Below are 17,352 nucleotides of genomic sequence, written 5' to 3'. Positions count from 1 at the left end.
AATTAGGCCTGAATACTTTAAGTTAATTAATCCTTATGAATATATAATAGGATCTTTATTATTGCAAAGATTAATACATTAGTTAAATATTAACAATCCTATTTAGTCCAATTATACACTAGTTGGCACAATTAGTGCTATTGAATAATTATAAAATTAGTTAGTCTAATTAAAGTTTGAAAGCTGTGATCTCTATGCAGTTAATTTTTATTTTTGTTTGATAAATTTTTAATTATTCTAGTAGTTATTATTCCCTAATTAAATTCTAATAAATCTTAATGAGTTTCAATAAACAATAATTAGAAATAATGAACTTTTATCCTAAATAAGTTAGGTCAATGCGGAGAACAAGAATAATGATCGAAATGGACTCTATTTTACCATCCGTATGAAAATGTATATTTCAATTTTCAACCATAATGCTAACGTAGGGGCATATGTTTAGGATTGAAATTGAGCATGCCTTATGTTCATATCTATATCGAAATAATAGTATTTATTGTACATTTTTGGGCAAAAACTTCCCTATTGTTTTTATTGGTAGTGAAAGTGTCATGCTATTAAAATTTATAGGTAAAGTCCTTCACAAATCCAGATGAAGTTGATGAATGGCTATTAGGTAATCCTTTACGTTGCCCCGGTGCTTTGCACTTTGTGGAGAAAAACTCAACGGTTATTAGTTATGGAATTCAGACTAATTCCACTTCTATGCGTAAGAGAGGGAACTTTGAGGATACAACATTCAAATTCCAAATTCCTCTTCAAGTTGCCGCAGAGCGCGAAATTGCAAGAACTTTGCTCGGAGGTAACAATGTTGTTCCCATTGATGCTTGTTCATTTATAGACTTTCATTCTCCATTATTATGAACACAATATATAGACAAATGAAAGTGCTTGAAATGCAATGATGAATATGGATTAGAAATTGTTATTGTATACTATAAATGTTAAGGAATTTTAGTAGGCCAATTAATATATTTATTGAAAATTCTTTTATTATTTTCTTAAAGGAGCAATACTTGTTGGAATTTAGTTCTAGTTGTAGTGTCAAAAGTTTAGATATTCTTTTCTTAGAAATTGCATTCTTAAGAGTTTCTTGTAAATTGTGAGAGAATGCGGGAGTTTTAAGGTTTTCCCATCTTAGAAAATCCTAAGACAATCAAATAAGAATCTTTTATGTGAAAAACTTCACTGGTGAAATATTCATAAGCCTAGAATAGTTGCAAAATAAATGGAATTTTAGTGTTGTTACCAAATGAAAACAATTCAAAATTTGAGCTTTTTTAATGATTTTGGAAAGGCCTATTTCGGTCTTTCTAGTTTTATCTTTTTTGTTTTAATATATGATGCATGGTGGAGATTGAAGTCTGTCATCATAACAAAATTAATCTAACAAACATTGTTGTTACGATAGTGTCTATTCCACCTCCATCAAAGCTAGCACGAGCACTTAGTTGTGGCTAATTTCATGAAGTTTTTGATTACCGAACATAAGATAATACATTCTTAGCAAAATTATGCCCACAAAAATGTGATTCAACTTCTTTTCCCAAGTAGAAATTTTAAAGATGAATAGTTTGTAAATTAGTGTAATGTACAATGCTCAACATCCCTAAGCGTTTCAATGTTTTTAAAGTACTCTACACATTGATAAGTGTTCATTGGTGACAAAGAAGCCCGTCAATGTACCTTGCCAATATGAGCTGATGTAATCTTTTCTGGCTTGTGTTTAATCAAATATAAATTTTTATAATTCCAGTAACTGAATACTTGGGAAGCATCTCATACTAAGGAGCATAATATAAGACCATTGCAAGATGCTTGACAGGCAATGGAAATCAGCCATAATGCAATAATTTGCTCACCCTGTCATATATATATATATATATATATATATATTTCTATGTATTCATTTTAAACTAATTTTGCTCACGCTGTCCTTTATGCATGAGCAGATCCTAATTTTGACTGGGTTGTTGGATTCAAAGAATTTGCTCACCCTGCTACAGAAACATTTTCTATTGTTGGGCAAGCTGGACCAACATTTTTCCTTGCTATTGCCATGTTCGGATTTGTAGTTCAAACAAGTTCATTTGTTACAGAGAAGGAACTTAAGCTTCGTCAGGTAGTGGGACAAACATATCTTGCACCATACGAACCATATTGCTACTAGTTTTTATTAGAAGCATTTACATAGCACAAAATTCTTGTATATTTACATATCTCACACCTTAACCTTTCATATTTACACACATAGCACTCAAATCTTTAATATCACATGAAAATTAATACTATTATCACCTTTTAAAAGTGAAATCCGCTTTTTCATGCATAGTTCCAAAACACAAAAGGGCTATGTATGTTGATATGAATGTTTAGGTGTGAGATATGTAAATACATAAGAATTGTGTGCCACCACATATGTAAATTTTCCTTTTTATTATTCTATATGTGAACCTGAGATTTCTAGCTGACGAGGAACTCTGGTTGAACATTTCAGGCTATGTCCATCATGGGTCTCTATGAATCTGCCTATTGGCTGTCTTGGTTTACCTGGGAAGCTTTCCTTACGCTAATTTCTTCTCTTCTCACGGTTCTGTTTGGGATGTTTTTTCGGTTCAGTTTTTTCCTGCACAACAGTTTTGCAGTCCTCTTCCTTGTATTCTTCCTTTTCCAACTTAATATGGTAATCATCACTTAACGCTATCCAAATTTGTTATCACAATGCAAAACATATTTGAACATTACGGTCTTCTGTTTGTCAACTTTTTTTCTCAAGGGAAATTTACGTACATACAGCACAATTCTTTTGTATTTACATATTTAACTCCCAAAGTTTAATACTTATTATAACACCGTTGTTTCATAAACCTACACATTAAAAGGTGTATTTCACTTTTTAAGAGATGGTGATGATGGTGTTTTTGACGTGATGTTAAAGATTTTAGTGGTATGCATGTAAATATGAATGTTTGGGTGTTAGATATGTAAATACGTAAGAAGTGTATAGTATGTATGTAAATGCCTCTTTTCTTAATCACGAAGGAGTTGGTCCACTATATTGCTCTTGTTTTCCATGGTATTGTACTAAAGAATTGAGTCCTTTAATTGGCTTTCTTCACAGTTGAGTTTCGCATTCTTGATATCAAATTTTGTCAACAAGTCATCATCAGCAACTACAGTTGGATTTTCAATATTCATAGTTGGTTTTTTGACACAAGTAAGATTCTCAAACAATTATTTTAAATTTTAAAATGGTAAAGTGCCAAAATAGTCCCTTGACTATATAGATGGAGTTATTTTAGTTACGGAGTTTATAAAAGTGTTAAATTGGTCTCCAAATTATTTTAATTGGGGCTAAAATAGTCCTAATTGGGGACTATTTCAACTCCCATTAAAATTATAAATGGACTAAATCGACACAAATATAAACTCTGGGACTTTACAAAGAGTCAGGGGACTATTTTGACACATTTCTCAATTTTAAAATGCCTCTACAGGGATTCAAAACATGTAATTTCTTTTATCCTTGCAGCTTATAACTGCAATTGGTTTTCCATACGCGAAGTTTTATTCCACATCACATCGTGTCTTGTGGTCTTTATTTCCTCCCAATCTTCTAGCAAAAGCACTCGATATGCTTGATAGCTCAACAGCTACTCATGAAGATTTAGGAATTAGTTGGAGCCGGCGAGGTTATTGTACTTTTAAGGAGCCTGAGTGCATAATAACAATTGTATGTTCATGACCAGATTTAGAGATAATTACATCGTAAACCTTCCTTCAGGTCTGAGCTGATATGTTTCTTTGTACAGGAAAATATTTTTCATTGGCTTATTTCCACCTTCTTTTTGTGGTTTGCCTTGGCAATATACTTGGATAATATACTTCCCAATTCAAATGGTGTGAGAAAATCAGTATTTTACTTTCTGAAGCGTTCATACTGGACTGGAAAAGGTGGAACTAAGGCTGAAGGTTCGTTGGCAATCCTATTGTATAATTTATAGGGAAATTTACGGGCATACCGTACAATTCTTATGTATGTACATATTTACCACCCAAAGTTTTATATTTACACTTATAGCACATTGATGTCATAAATCTATGGCATGAAAAAGGTGTATTTAACTTTTAAATGGATAGTGATAGTGGTTATTTTAGTCCTCGTTAAAAGAGTTTGACGATTAAATTGACACTTTTGTGGACTCGAGGACTGAAATTACCCCCTTTGTCAAGGGACCATTTTGAAACTCCTCTCCTTTTTTATTTGAGTGGCATGCAAGGAAATATGAATATTCAGTTATAATATATGTAAATACACAAGATTTGTTTGGCATATATGTAAATGCCCCAATTTATAACCAACTAGTTTGTGACAATCATTTACTTTATGCATATTTTTGCAGAAGGCGATCTTTGTGGCTGTTGGAGCTCTATTCCACCTACAGAATATGTTGCTCCAGATGATGAGGACGTTCTTGCAGAAGAAACAACAGTAAAACAGCAAGTAACGTCTAGTATAATTGATCCGAATGTAGCCGTCAGGATACTTGGGCTCACAAAGACATACCCGGGAGCTACAAATTTTGGTTGTTGTAAATGCACGAGGTCTTCTCCTTATCACGCTGTTAAGGTATCGTAAATTTTGCGTGCTTGTATAATTTCTAATGTATATTTTCATCACTGGCTTTTTCTTTGCAGGGTATTTGGGTGAATATAGCAAAAGATCAACTATTTTGCCTTCTAGGGCCCAATGGAGCCGGAAAAACTACAGTTATTAATTGTCTGACTGGTATTACTCCAGTCACTGGTGGAGATGGTACAAGACTTATAATTTCTATATTTACATGCATACCACACAATTCTTATGTATTTACATAACTAACACCTAAACTTTCGTATTTTCATTTATAACACTCAAAGCTTTAACCTCATATAAAAAAAATACTACCATTATCAGCTTTTTAAAAGTGAATACACCTTTTCATGCATAGGTATACGACACCAAAGTGTTATAAATGTATATATCAGACTTTAGGTGTTAGATATGTAAATACTTAAGAATTATGTGGTATGTCCCCCCCACGCTACCACAAATAAAAAGCTATATAAATGATCATTACATCTTGCAGCTTTTATTTATGGAAATTCAATTCGAAGTGTTGCTGGTATGTCAAATATCCGAAGAATGATTGGTGTTTGTCCCCAGGTGCATCCATCTTTTAATTCATGACTGTTATTTTGACTCTATTCACAAGTTTCAGAAAACTAAGTCGTTAATGTGCAATTTTCCTTTTATCAGTTTGACATTTTGTGGGATGCATTGACAGCAGAAGAGCATCTTCATCTGTTTGCTAGCATTAAAGGTTTACATCCTTCAATAATCAAATCGGTGGGTGATTTATGGCTGACTCATTTGTATGAGAATATTCTAGAAATTTGAATCGAAGTTTAATCATGCAAGTTGGAAGGCACTCTTTTGATAATTTACCATGTTTTATTTCTACATCTAATAGTTTAATGTAAAAACATTGCAATAGTTTATCCTTTTTTATCGATTGAGCGCTTGGCAAAAATGCAGGTAAGTGAGAAGTCTTTGGCTGAAGTCAAACTTACTAGTGCCTCTCATATAAGATCAGGAAGCTATAGTGGAGGAATGAAGCGCCGGCTTAGCTTTGCGATAGCCCTGATTGGAGATCCACAAATGGTTTTCCTAGATGAGCCGGTAAGAAATTGCAGCGTTTGTCTAACCTCACAAAAATATATTAGTTGAACTTTCTTTTGCGTGATGAGAGCATTTTATTTTCGAACAAATGAAATATTTAAATTTTAATGTTTTGTTTTCTATAAGAAAATTAGGTCATAATATCGCAACCAAAATTTTGTCAAACTGGATTCCAAAGCCATTGGACTTGCATTGAGATGCGCGCAATATAAGTTCAATTAGTTATTCATCTATTGCACCAATCCCATTGCTAATCAAATAACTTTTAAATTCATTAAGATTGGAATTTTTTCCCTTTAATTTCAGCATTTTAAATTCAGCTTGTTCTCATTTATAGTTCTCTGCCATCTCATTTCTTCCCATGTTATAGATACTTCTAATCCAGTGTTGGACATGCCTATCGCGTGCTCAATTTAAATAATAAAAAAAAAATCAGACATGCATTCCCTCAAAATTTAAATTTAACAAACAATAACAAATTTTATAATAAAATATTAGTCTTTGATGATGATCACAACTTCGCCCGAAAATTTTATTCCTACATAGGATGTTGAGACAACGAGGTTGAAGTCGTTGAGCAGAGACCGGCCAAAAATAATGTTTTAAGTTGGCGGTGAGTTAACCACCAAAAAATCCTCTAGATAGGTGAAATGCTTCTCCTTACATGGCTGCCATTGTGATTATTCCCAAGGTTTTCTTCCTTTCGCCTGAGAAGCCATTAAGTGGTCTGGTTGATGCAATTAGTTGGTCGCCCTTGAGTCCCATCTTGTCGAACACATCTTGTCGAACACTGATCTGAACAAAATGTTCACGGAGTTGCCAGAGTAGATTAAGATGCTACCGATTTGGTAGTTGTTGATCAAAGCAGTGATGACGATAACATCGTTGTAAGGGTTCCCCTTAGGGGATAGGTTTGTGTAAGTGATTATGATGGGCGGATGAGTGTCGCGCTTTGGAGCAAAAGCAATATGACACATTTCTCCTAACCAGAGCCTTTTCTAGCTGGTTCTCCGGGAGGAATCTCAGCCGTCTCCGATGATGTCTAGTACTATCACAACAATATGAATGACATAATAAAAAAATATTCACCAAAATTTCTTCGACTAGAGCCTTCCCTTGCCTCTAGGTCGTCGCTCATGATGCTACAAACTTCTTTAGTTCTTCAGTTTTAATCAGTTCATCGACCAAGTTTCGGCATTACTACGTGTCATGGTCATGGTCTCTTTGATAAGCATAATACTTCGTGGTATCTCGGAGAAAAGCTCTGATTCTCATAGGCGATGTCTTTTTGAAATCCTCCTTGTTTTGGATGGCTACCACTAGCTTGGCCATCAAGACTCTAAGTGGAGTTATCTTCTGAGTCTCGTGATCATTTAGCGATTGCTCATTGTGAGAAATCAGTCATTGTTTAGGTTATAGAGCTTGACCCCCTCGATTGTAACTTCTATCAACCCTCCTATTGCCTGGGCCTTGTCTTTGTATTGCTGCAGAACAAAAGGATGTAAGTTTTCCCTTAGTCTTCATCTATCATCTCTAGGGACTATCTTCTGTAAACTACAAGTGCCTGACTCCGCTCTGGTAAAAGTAGGGGTGGAATTGTACTCTTCGGCCGAGATATAATTGTTGGCCAACTCCAACAATTTGGCCAAGGTTTTGGGTCGTTGGAGACCCAACGTGTAACTGAATGGTTCCTCCTTCAACCGCAGAGCTAGAGTTGTGTATGCTACTGCATGTTTTAGATGTCACACCTTTAGCATCTCCTTTTGGAATCAAGTAACAAATGAGTAGAGGCTCTCGTTTTGTCCCTGCATGATCTGCAAAAGGGCTTGTGAACTTTTCTGCGGCTTTGGGTGTTGTGAAATGTTACAAAAATCCTTTTGAAATCTATAAAGAAAATAATTTCTCCAGCTAGCAGTCTGTTGAACCACCTAAGGGCCGATTCCCTCAGCGTGGTACAAAAAAATCAACACTTGAACGCATATGTGATCTTCAACAAACAAACAATCGTCTTGAAGGATGCTATGGGATCAGTCAGATCAATCCGACCCTTATTGAATTCCAGTGATTGTATCTTAAATCTCTCCAAGGGCTCAGCTTCAAAAATATGCTTAGAGAATTGGTTCTATAGTTGGTGGGGTCTTTGGTTCACCTGAATTGTTGCCTGTCCATCAGTGTCGATCCAATACTGTCTTGGTGCTAAGAGTATCTAACCCATTCTGGGCCCTGAATCACCCTTCAGGCGTTGGGCACTGGTTCTTCTTCTCGAAGTTGTTTATGCTCTCGGAGATTTTGCTGCCTTCCACGAGTTGCTATTTCTCTGAGGGCTTCCATCATTTGGTCTTTTAGCTCCTTGATTTGCTGCTACACAAATTCTCTAGTGCATTCTATGTTGGCGGTGTCTCTATTGTGGACTTCTTCTTGTTGCTAACATAATTCATGTTTATCGCATCTTTTAGGATGTTGAATTTTGATTTGTCTGTGAATCAATCCCAAGGAATAATGCTAACCTCACAAAAATATATTAGTTGAACTTTCTTTTGATTATGTGCCAGTTCAAATTTTGCGTGATGAGAGCATTTTATTTTCGAACTAATGAAATATTTAAATTTTAATGTTTTGTTTTCTATAAGAAAATTAGGTCATAATATCGCAACCAAAATTTTGTCAAACTGGATTCCAAAGCCATTAGACTTGCATTGAGATGCGCGCAATATAAGTTCAATTAGTTATTCATCTATTGCACCAATCCCATTGCTAATCAAATAACTTTTAAATTCATTAAGATTGGAATTTTTTCCCTTTAATTTCAGCATTTTAAATTCAGCTTGTTCTCATTTATAGTTCTCTGCCATCTCATTTCTTCCCATGTTATAGATACTTCTAATCCAGTGTTGGACATGCCTATCGCGTGCTCAATTTAAATAATAAAAAAAAAATCAGACATGCATTCCCTCAAAATTTAAATTTAACAAACAATAACAAATTTTATAGTAAAATATTAGTTTTTCATGATGATCACAACTTCGCCCGGAAATTTTATTCCTACATAGGATGTTGAGACAACGACTTTGAAGTTGTTGAGCAGAGACCGGCCAAAAATAATGTTTTAAGTTGGCGGTGAGTTAACCACCAAAAAATCCTCTAGATAGGTGAAATGCTTCTCCTTACATGGCTGCCATTGTGATTATTCCCAAGGTTTTCTTCCTTTCGCCTGAGAAGCCATTAAGTGGTCTGGTTGATGCAATTAGTTGGTCGCCCTTGAGTCCCATCTTTGTCGAACACATCTTTTCTAACACTGATCTGAACAAAATGTTCACGGAGTTGCCAGAGTTGATCAAGATGCTACCAATTTGATAGTTGTTGATCAAAGCAGTAAAGACGATCGCATCGTTGTAAAGGTTCCCCTTAGGGGATAGGTTTGTGTCAGTGATTATGATGGGTGGATGAGTGCCCCGCTTTGGAGCAAAAGCAATATGACACATTTCTCCCAAGGTTTTCTTCCTTTCGCCTGAGAAGCCATTAAGTGGTCTGGTTGATGCAATTAGTTGGTCGCCCTTGAGTCCCATCTTTGTCGAACACATCTTTTCTAACACTGATCTGAACAAAATGTTCACGGAGTTGCCAGAGTTGATCAAGATGCTACCAATTTGATAGTTGTTGATCAAAGCAGTAAAGACGATCGCATCGTTGTAAAGGTTCCCCTTAGGGGATAGGTTTGTGTCAGTGATTATGATGGGTGGATGAGTGCCCCGCTTTGGAGCAAAAGCAATATGACACATTTCTCCCAAGGTTTTCTTCCTTTCGCCTGAGAAGCCATTAAGTGGTCTGGTTGATGCAATTAGTTGGTCGCCCTTGAGTCCCATCTTTGTCGAACACATCTTTTCTAACACTGATCTGAACAAAATGTTCACGGAGTTGCCAGAGTTGATCAAGATGCTACCAATTTGATAGTTGTTGATCAAAGCAGTAAAGACGATCGCATCGTTGTAAAGGTTCCCCTTAGGGGATAGGTTTGTGTCAGTGATTATGATGGGTGGATGAGTGCCCCGCTTTGGAGCAAAAGCAATATGACACATTTCTCCTAACCAGAGCCTTTTCTAGCTGGCTCTCCAGGAGGAATCTCCGTCGTCTCCGATGATGTCTAGTACTATCCCAACAATATGAATGACATAATAAAAAAATATTCACTAAAATTTCTTCGACTAGAGCCTTCCCTTGCCTCTAGGTTGTCGCTCATGATGCTAAAAACTTCTTTAGTTCTTCAGTTTTAATCAGTTCATCGACCAAGTTTCGACATTCCTACGTGTCATGGTCATGGTCTCTTTGATAAGCATAATACTTCGTGTTATCTCGGAGAAAAGCTCTGATTCTCATAGGCGATGTCTTTTTGAAATCCTCCTTGTTTTGGATGGCTACCACTAGCTTGGCCATCGAGACTCTTAGTGGAGTTGCCTTCTGAGTCTCTAAGAGTCTCATGATCATTTAGCGATTGTTCATTGTGAAAAGTCGGTCATTGTTTAGGTTGTAGAGCTTGACCCCCTCGATTGTAACTCCTATCGACCCTCCTATTGCCTGGGCCTTGTCTTTGTATTGCTGCCGAACAGAAGGATGTAAGTCTTCCCTTAGTTTTCATTTATCATCTCTAGGGACTATCTTCTGTAAACTACAAGTGGCTGACTCCGCTCTGGTAAAAGTAGGGGTGGAATTGTACTCTTCGGCTGAGATATGATTGTTGGTCAACTCCAATAATTTGGCTAAGGTTTTGGGTTGTTGGAGACCCAAAGTGTAACTGAATGGTTCCTCCTTCAATCGCAGAGCTAGAGTTGTGTATGCTACTGCATGTTTTAGATGTCGCACCTTTAGCATCTTCTTTTGGAATCAAGTAACAAACGAGTAGAGGCTCTCGTTTTGTCCCTGCATGATCTGCAAAAGGGCTTGTAAACTTTTTTGCGGCTTTGGGCGTTGTGAAATGTTACAAAAATCCTTTTGAAATCTATAAAGAAAATAATTTCTCCAGCTAGCAGTCTGTTGAACCACCTAAGGGCCGATTCCCTCAGCGTGGTACAAAAAAATCAACACTTGAACGCATATGTGATCTGCAACAAACAAACAATCGTCTTGAAGGATGCTATGGGATCAGTTAGATCAATCCGACCCTTATTGCATTCCAGTGATTGTATCTTAAATCTCTCCAAGGGCTCAGCTTCAAAAATATGCTTAGAGAATTGGTTCTATAGTTGGTGGGGTCTTTGGTTCACCTGAATTGTTGCCTGTCCATCAGTGTCGATCCAATACTGTCTTGGTGCTAAGAGTATCTAACCCATTCTGGGCCCTGAATCACCCTTCAGACGTTGGGCGCCGGTTCTTCTTCTCGAAGTTTATGCTCTCGAAGATTTTGCTCCCTTCCATCTGCCTTCCACGAGTTGCTATTTCTCTGAGGGCTTCCATCATTTGGTCTTTTAGCTCCTTGATTTGCTGCTACACAAATTCTCTAGTGCATTCTATGTTGGCGGTGTCTCTATTGTGGACTTCTTCTTGTTGTGCTACTCCTTTTCTTGTTGCTAACATAATTTATGCTTATCGCATCTTTTAGGATGTTGAATTTTGATATGTTTGTGAATCAATCCCAAGGAATAAAGCGAATAATGCTTAAGACGTGAGAGAGAGAAAGAACAAGAGATAGAGAAAAGCGCAGTAATGAACATTACTTTGAAAGAAGTGTGTAACTGTTTATTTATGACATGATCTTCTATTTATAGGGAAGAGGGTACAACATATGAAGTTACAATTATGCTCTTGTTTTAATGGGGGTTGTACAGGTTATTATTGGTATTTTATATATTTGAGTCTTTGGTTTGGCCCTCCTATGGCTCGGTTGGTTCTTCATGACATGTGTTGTATTGGGTTATTGGTCAACCTTCATTGTTCTTCGAGTTGGTCTAACTTGATTGGGTTAGCCTTATTATTTTCGTTGTCCACCACCAATCCCAATTCCCAGGATATGAAACTTCTGTGGGTGAAATAAAATTAGGCTATCAGGTAGAGAGTAAATTATCATAGTCTTATAGGTAGCTTACTTCTCGACAAGTGAGATTCTTCGGGATGTTTTGTTGGTGTGTTGTGGCCAGTTCTTGACAAAGAACTGTGGGGTCGTCTGTGAGGTGGCTTCTGTTATTGAATTCTTTTTTAGAGTCGGATTATGACAACAAATAAATTGATGTTTCCACTCGTTTTGATACTTTTGATCTTTGGCTCGGATGGCCTTTGCTCGGCCGGTCTTCGAACCCGGCTAAAAAACTGAGCTTTGTCTTCTGATATTGGACTGTTAGTCTTCTGCTGAGGGACCTTTGACCTTCTGCCCGCAGGCCTTCGGTCTACTGCTCATTGGTCCTATTACTCTGTGCTCCTTTGTAAATTTTGTCCATTGGATTCCTTGAGATTCATGCAGTCGTTTATTTGATGTACAACAATGAACTTGACCTTATATGTGGTTTGAACATCATTTTGAATTTATTTATTTCTTGATTTTTTCTTTAAAAATTAAATTGAGATGTATACTTGTTTGTTCTCGATCTTGTAGAGATTTTAATGACCCTTACAATGGTATTTATAAAGTTAAATTTGGGTTAATTTCCTTTAATGGATAAATAATAACTCTTGGAATCATCTCCAAAAATCAATGACCTAGAATAAAATATTTTTAGTTATAAATTTATATTCTTCACCTTATTCGCCTCGGGATTGGGGATTTATGTTTTTGCTGAAATATCCATCTTAGTCTTCTTTGTAAGTCTTGTATTATTTAAGAAACAGCATTTCAATGGTGGTGCTAAAAGACAAGTAAAGATGGAAGTCAAGCAAGTTATTAGAAGATTTACATACATACCACACAATTCCTATATTACATATCTAATACCTCAACATCAATATTTATGTTAATAAAACTTTATCTATGCATGAAAAAAGTGTATTTCACTTTTAAAAAGTTAGTAATAATGATATCTTTGATGTGATATGAAAGATTTGATGGTATAAATGTAAAATTTAAAGTTTAGGTGTTAGATGTGTAAATACATAGGAATTGGTTGGTATGTAAGTAAATGCCTCAATTTTTTTCTGGTTTAGTGCAAGAAACTTGAAACCTTCATTGCCATGAAGATCATTGTAACTTTGTAGTCATGCACATATTTCTTGATCAATAATTGCAGGCTTTTATGATCCTGCAATCTTTTGTTGTGAAAACATATTGATTCTTATAAGATTATATGAACTGCAAAAATTTATATGCTCATATTCTGCTGATGCTCTTTTATGTTTCTTATGGAAAATTTACATGCATACCACTCAATTCTTTTGTATTTACATATCTAACACCTACTCAATCTTAATTTTCATACATGCCACTTTATCCATGTATGTGTATTTCACTTTTGAAAGTTTAAAATAGTGCTATTTTTATGTGATATGAAAGATATGGGTGATATAGATGTAGTAATTAAAGTTTTGTGTTAGATACGTTAATACATAAGAATTGTGCGGCATGTATGTAAACGCCCCTTTTCTTATTTCTTTGTGCTTGTATATCTAACTCAAAATTCTATTTGTTTTAGACTACTGGGATGGATCCAATCAGCAGAAGACATGTTTGGGACATTATCGAAAATGCGAAGAAGGGACGAGCTATAGTCTTGACAACTCACTCCATGGAGGAAGCCGACATATTAAGCGATCGCATTGCCATCATGGCGAAGGGAAGATTGAGGTGTTTAGGAACCTCTATAAGGTTGAAGTCGAAATTCGGAACGGGTTATATTGCTAATATTAGTTTTGTTGGAGGTGTTCCCGGACAAACAACTCCTGTTGACGCAGAACTGGATGCTACCCATGAGCGTAAAGCTCAGCTAGTGAAGCATTTCTTCAAACATGTAAGTCGCAATATAAGCGAAGCTAATGAGAAATTATCGCCATGCAAATCTCTGATATAAATTTGCAATTTACAGCATCTAGATGTGGAGGCAAAAGATGAAAATAAGTCGTTTTTAACATTCGTCATTCCCCGCGAAAAAGAGAAGTTATTACCGGTACGTTGAATGTACTTTGGAGGCATTTACATATATACCACCCATATCTCATGCGTTTATATTTCCAACACGTAAACTTTTTTATATTTTTTACATTTATACCACCCAAATTTTTTGTAGGTGCATTTACATACGTAAGCTCACATTCTAATGTATTTACATATCTCACATCTAAACTTTCATATTTACACACATACCCCTCAAATCCTTAAAATATCACATAAAAAATAGTACTGTCATCACTTTTTAAAAGCACCAGGTGCTATGAATGTAAATATGATACTTCAGCTGTGAGATATGTAAATTCATAAAAATTGTGTGGTAGATACGCAAGTTTCCCTTTTTTTTCTATATCACAAGAAAATACTCCTAGTAGACATGCCTGGTAAAGCGGCATCTATGTAAAAAATGAAGATTAGGTGTTGGAAATGTAAGTAAATGCATAGGAATTAAGTGGTATATATGTAAATCATCCCCTATGGAAAGAGAGAAATATTTTTTTTTACATATATTTCTTGATCAGGACTTCTTTGCTGAGCTTGAAGATAGAGAGGATGAACTTGGAATCTCAGACATTCAACTTGGTCTTACAACGCTCGAAGAGGTTTTCCTGAGCATTGCGAAGCAGGCAGAGCTAGAAAGTGCGTCCATCGATGGGGCCATGGTGACGCTAAATTTATCATCCGGACCTTCAATTCAGGTATTCTACTGGCATTAATAAGGGGAATTTTATGTATTTACATATCTAACACCTACAATTCTATTTAGTTGTTAGATATGTAAATACCTAAGAATTGTGTGGTATGTATGCAAATGCCCCTATTAATAAGGATAAAACAGAGAATACATGATGAGGTTAGTGGAGAACTATACTCTTATTAACATCTACTCTCCTAAATAGAAGGAATTTGGGGCAATAGCATAATCTTGTTTAGTTGACTCTTTCAAGTAAATGATAAAACCACACTTGGTTTAGTTTAAGGTCAATTTCACATGACAATCAAAATAAGTTTTTTTTCCTAGATAAGTTCTTACTATTTGTGCGTTTAAGCTCATCTAAAAATGGTCCCCTAACTCTTTCCAGGTTATCATTTTAATCCCGACATTTATGAAAACACCAATTTAGTTTTCAGTCTTTTTTAATACGACTAAAATTATATGAATATTTAAACGCACATTAAAAAAAAGTTTGAAAACTAAGAGTGCATTGGGGTCGAGGTGCGGTGCCGCACAGCGCTTTTTTGTGTATGGCAAAACTTCGTTTTGCTTGTTTTTTGAAAAAAAAAATTACAGCGAAAAACTGTGTTTTGCAATCTGCAATCTGACCTTATTAAGTGTTGTAACTCCTAACAGTTTGACCTTCTTCTGCTATAAATCTTTCTTCGAACAGCTGCAACTGCCACAAACAAACTCTAATTTGACACTCTTATATACTCTATAATCGTCTCATGTAAATAATCAGGGGATTATTTTATGATAAATTGTAACCACAACTTGGAAGGGTTTAAAGTTTGAGATAACTTGTCACATATGATATTCTTATAATCATTTATTTGATGTAAATAGACCTTATAAGTAGATTATTTAAATATTTGTTTGGTATCTCTTTCAGATACCAAAGGGTTCAAGATTTGTGGGGATTCCTGGAACAGAAACAGCAGATAATCCAAGAGGTTTTATGGTGGAAGTCTACTGGGAACAGGATGATTCTGGTAATCTCTGCATCTCAGGCCATTCGCCTGAAATCTCTATACCACCAAATATACAAATTCCAGAAAATAATTCCAAACGTATTAGAAATTCTGCATCAAGGACTGGATTTGTCATTGACCCACATCAAATTCTGAATAAATGATTCTTTTTATTCAAAAAATAAAGGGAAATTTACATACATACCACAATTCTCATCTATTCGCATATCTGACACGCAAAATTTGATATTATTTACACTCAAAAGATATAGTAATTGTGATATTTTTCATATGATGTTTAGGTGAAGTGCTATATGTAAATATAAAAGCTTAGATATGTAAATACATAAGAAGTATGTGGTGTGTATTTAAATGTCCCAAAATTTAACAAATAACTGAATTATGAAGATTGTGCTTTACATTTATTTATTCAGCCCAGCATATGATTGGTTGTATACTGCCATGTAATTGTTATTTATCAACTTTATCTGATATGATGAAGCTCTGTGCAACTTTCAATGTTCGATTATAATGAAAAAATGATATTTTGCTCAAATTATAGTTCAAGAAATATTCGACAGCGTATGCAGAGGTGCATGCGATGTCCGATCTCGACCGTCGATCAGAGCAAATGTGTATTTCGGTGGGTCTCATTTTTAATTTTTTGTTTAAAAGAAAAAATCTATTCGACGGTTGAGATCGGACAGCGCATGCATCTCTGTATGCGTTGTCCGTATGGAATAATTTTTCGTGAATATGCAGTGTTACTCTTGTTAAATGATGAATTTATGTGAATGACTCTGATAGCTGTTTGTTGCAAAAAAAAATAATAATAATAAAAGGATAATTACATCACTTGAAATTTTGCTATTTGCAAAATTAACACTCCATTTTTTAAAAAATTTCACCCAAACAACAAAATTCACAATAAATTCCCATGAAAACATGTATTTATTTAAAAATAGTTAATATGATAATATTTTTGATGTGATTTAAAAGATTTGGGTGATCTAAATGTGTAAAACAAGATTTAGATGGTAAATACGTAAATGCATAGGAATTGGGTGGCACCCGTGCAAGGCTCGTAGAGAAGTTGGTAGAGAATTTTCTCTTCAATCAGGAGACATAAATTTAAAGCATACTCTAATTACTAATCATTAATTTTTAATTTAATTGTCATTAAAATTCAATTTTTTTTAAAAAAAAATTGATATATAATGTAAATGCTTCCTTTAAAAATGAAAACATTCAAATCTGTTAATTATTGGGCATTAGCCAAATATTTACAGCTTAATATAATTTTATATTCTAAGCCAAACAAATTTAGAAGGCGAGAAGTCGTGAGGTGCTCACACTATCGCTGTTTAGGGTTTTATTAAACTATTAGTTCTTAAATAAAGAATTTAAATATCGTCTCCAACGGTCACCCATCCGAAGGCAATCGACCGTTGAAATCGGACGGTCGATAACCTCCTTTCTTCGTGGGTCCCACGTCTTGAACAGACATTACCCGCCGCCAGCTTCCTTGATTGTATTGTTTGGACGCCATGATTTCAAGGAACAAGCTGACTTCCCCGTTTGTTTTGAACAAGGCCTTAAATATTATGCTAAAATAGCTTTAAATTTAAAAAAAAATTAAGATTCATTATAATTAAACTTTATTCAAAATATTTTAACTTAATTTTTTTTCAAAAATTAATACTATAATTTTGAAAACAAATGAGTGTAATTATCTTAATCACTAATAACCAAATACATCTAAAAATCTCCAAATTTTAATTTTAATTTTTTTTCCCATTCAAAACTCTCCCCCTTCTCCTTCAATCTCCCCCATTCCCATCCTCCCACCCCCCAA

General features: G+C 35.1%; 1 protein-coding gene across 1 annotated transcript; it reads left to right on the top strand.

Moving 5' to 3' along the window:
* Positions 1–573: 573 nt before the first annotated feature.
* Positions 574–15,725, top strand: LOC110031235 (ABC transporter A family member 2-like; the record flags this gene model as incomplete). Its single annotated transcript, XM_020734345.1, has 15 exons — positions 574–805; positions 1,956–2,125; positions 2,501–2,686; positions 3,125–3,220; positions 3,536–3,736; positions 3,816–3,975; positions 4,407–4,633; positions 4,702–4,819; positions 5,133–5,209; positions 5,303–5,392; positions 5,582–5,725; positions 13,336–13,650; positions 13,726–13,806; positions 14,330–14,506; positions 15,419–15,725. Coding segments are annotated over 15 exons (2,517 nt in total), but the record flags the coding sequence as incomplete, so codon positions are not given.
* Positions 15,726–17,352: the final 1,627 nt, after the last annotated feature.

This window comes from Phalaenopsis equestris, unplaced genomic scaffold, assembly GCF_001263595.1.
Source record: "Phalaenopsis equestris unplaced genomic scaffold, ASM126359v1 Scaffold000790, whole genome shotgun sequence".
Taxonomy (NCBI): domain Eukaryota; kingdom Viridiplantae; phylum Streptophyta; class Magnoliopsida; order Asparagales; family Orchidaceae; genus Phalaenopsis; species Phalaenopsis equestris.
The sequence above is the reverse complement of the archived record's forward strand: the minus strand, read 5'-3'. Positions and strand labels throughout refer to the sequence as shown.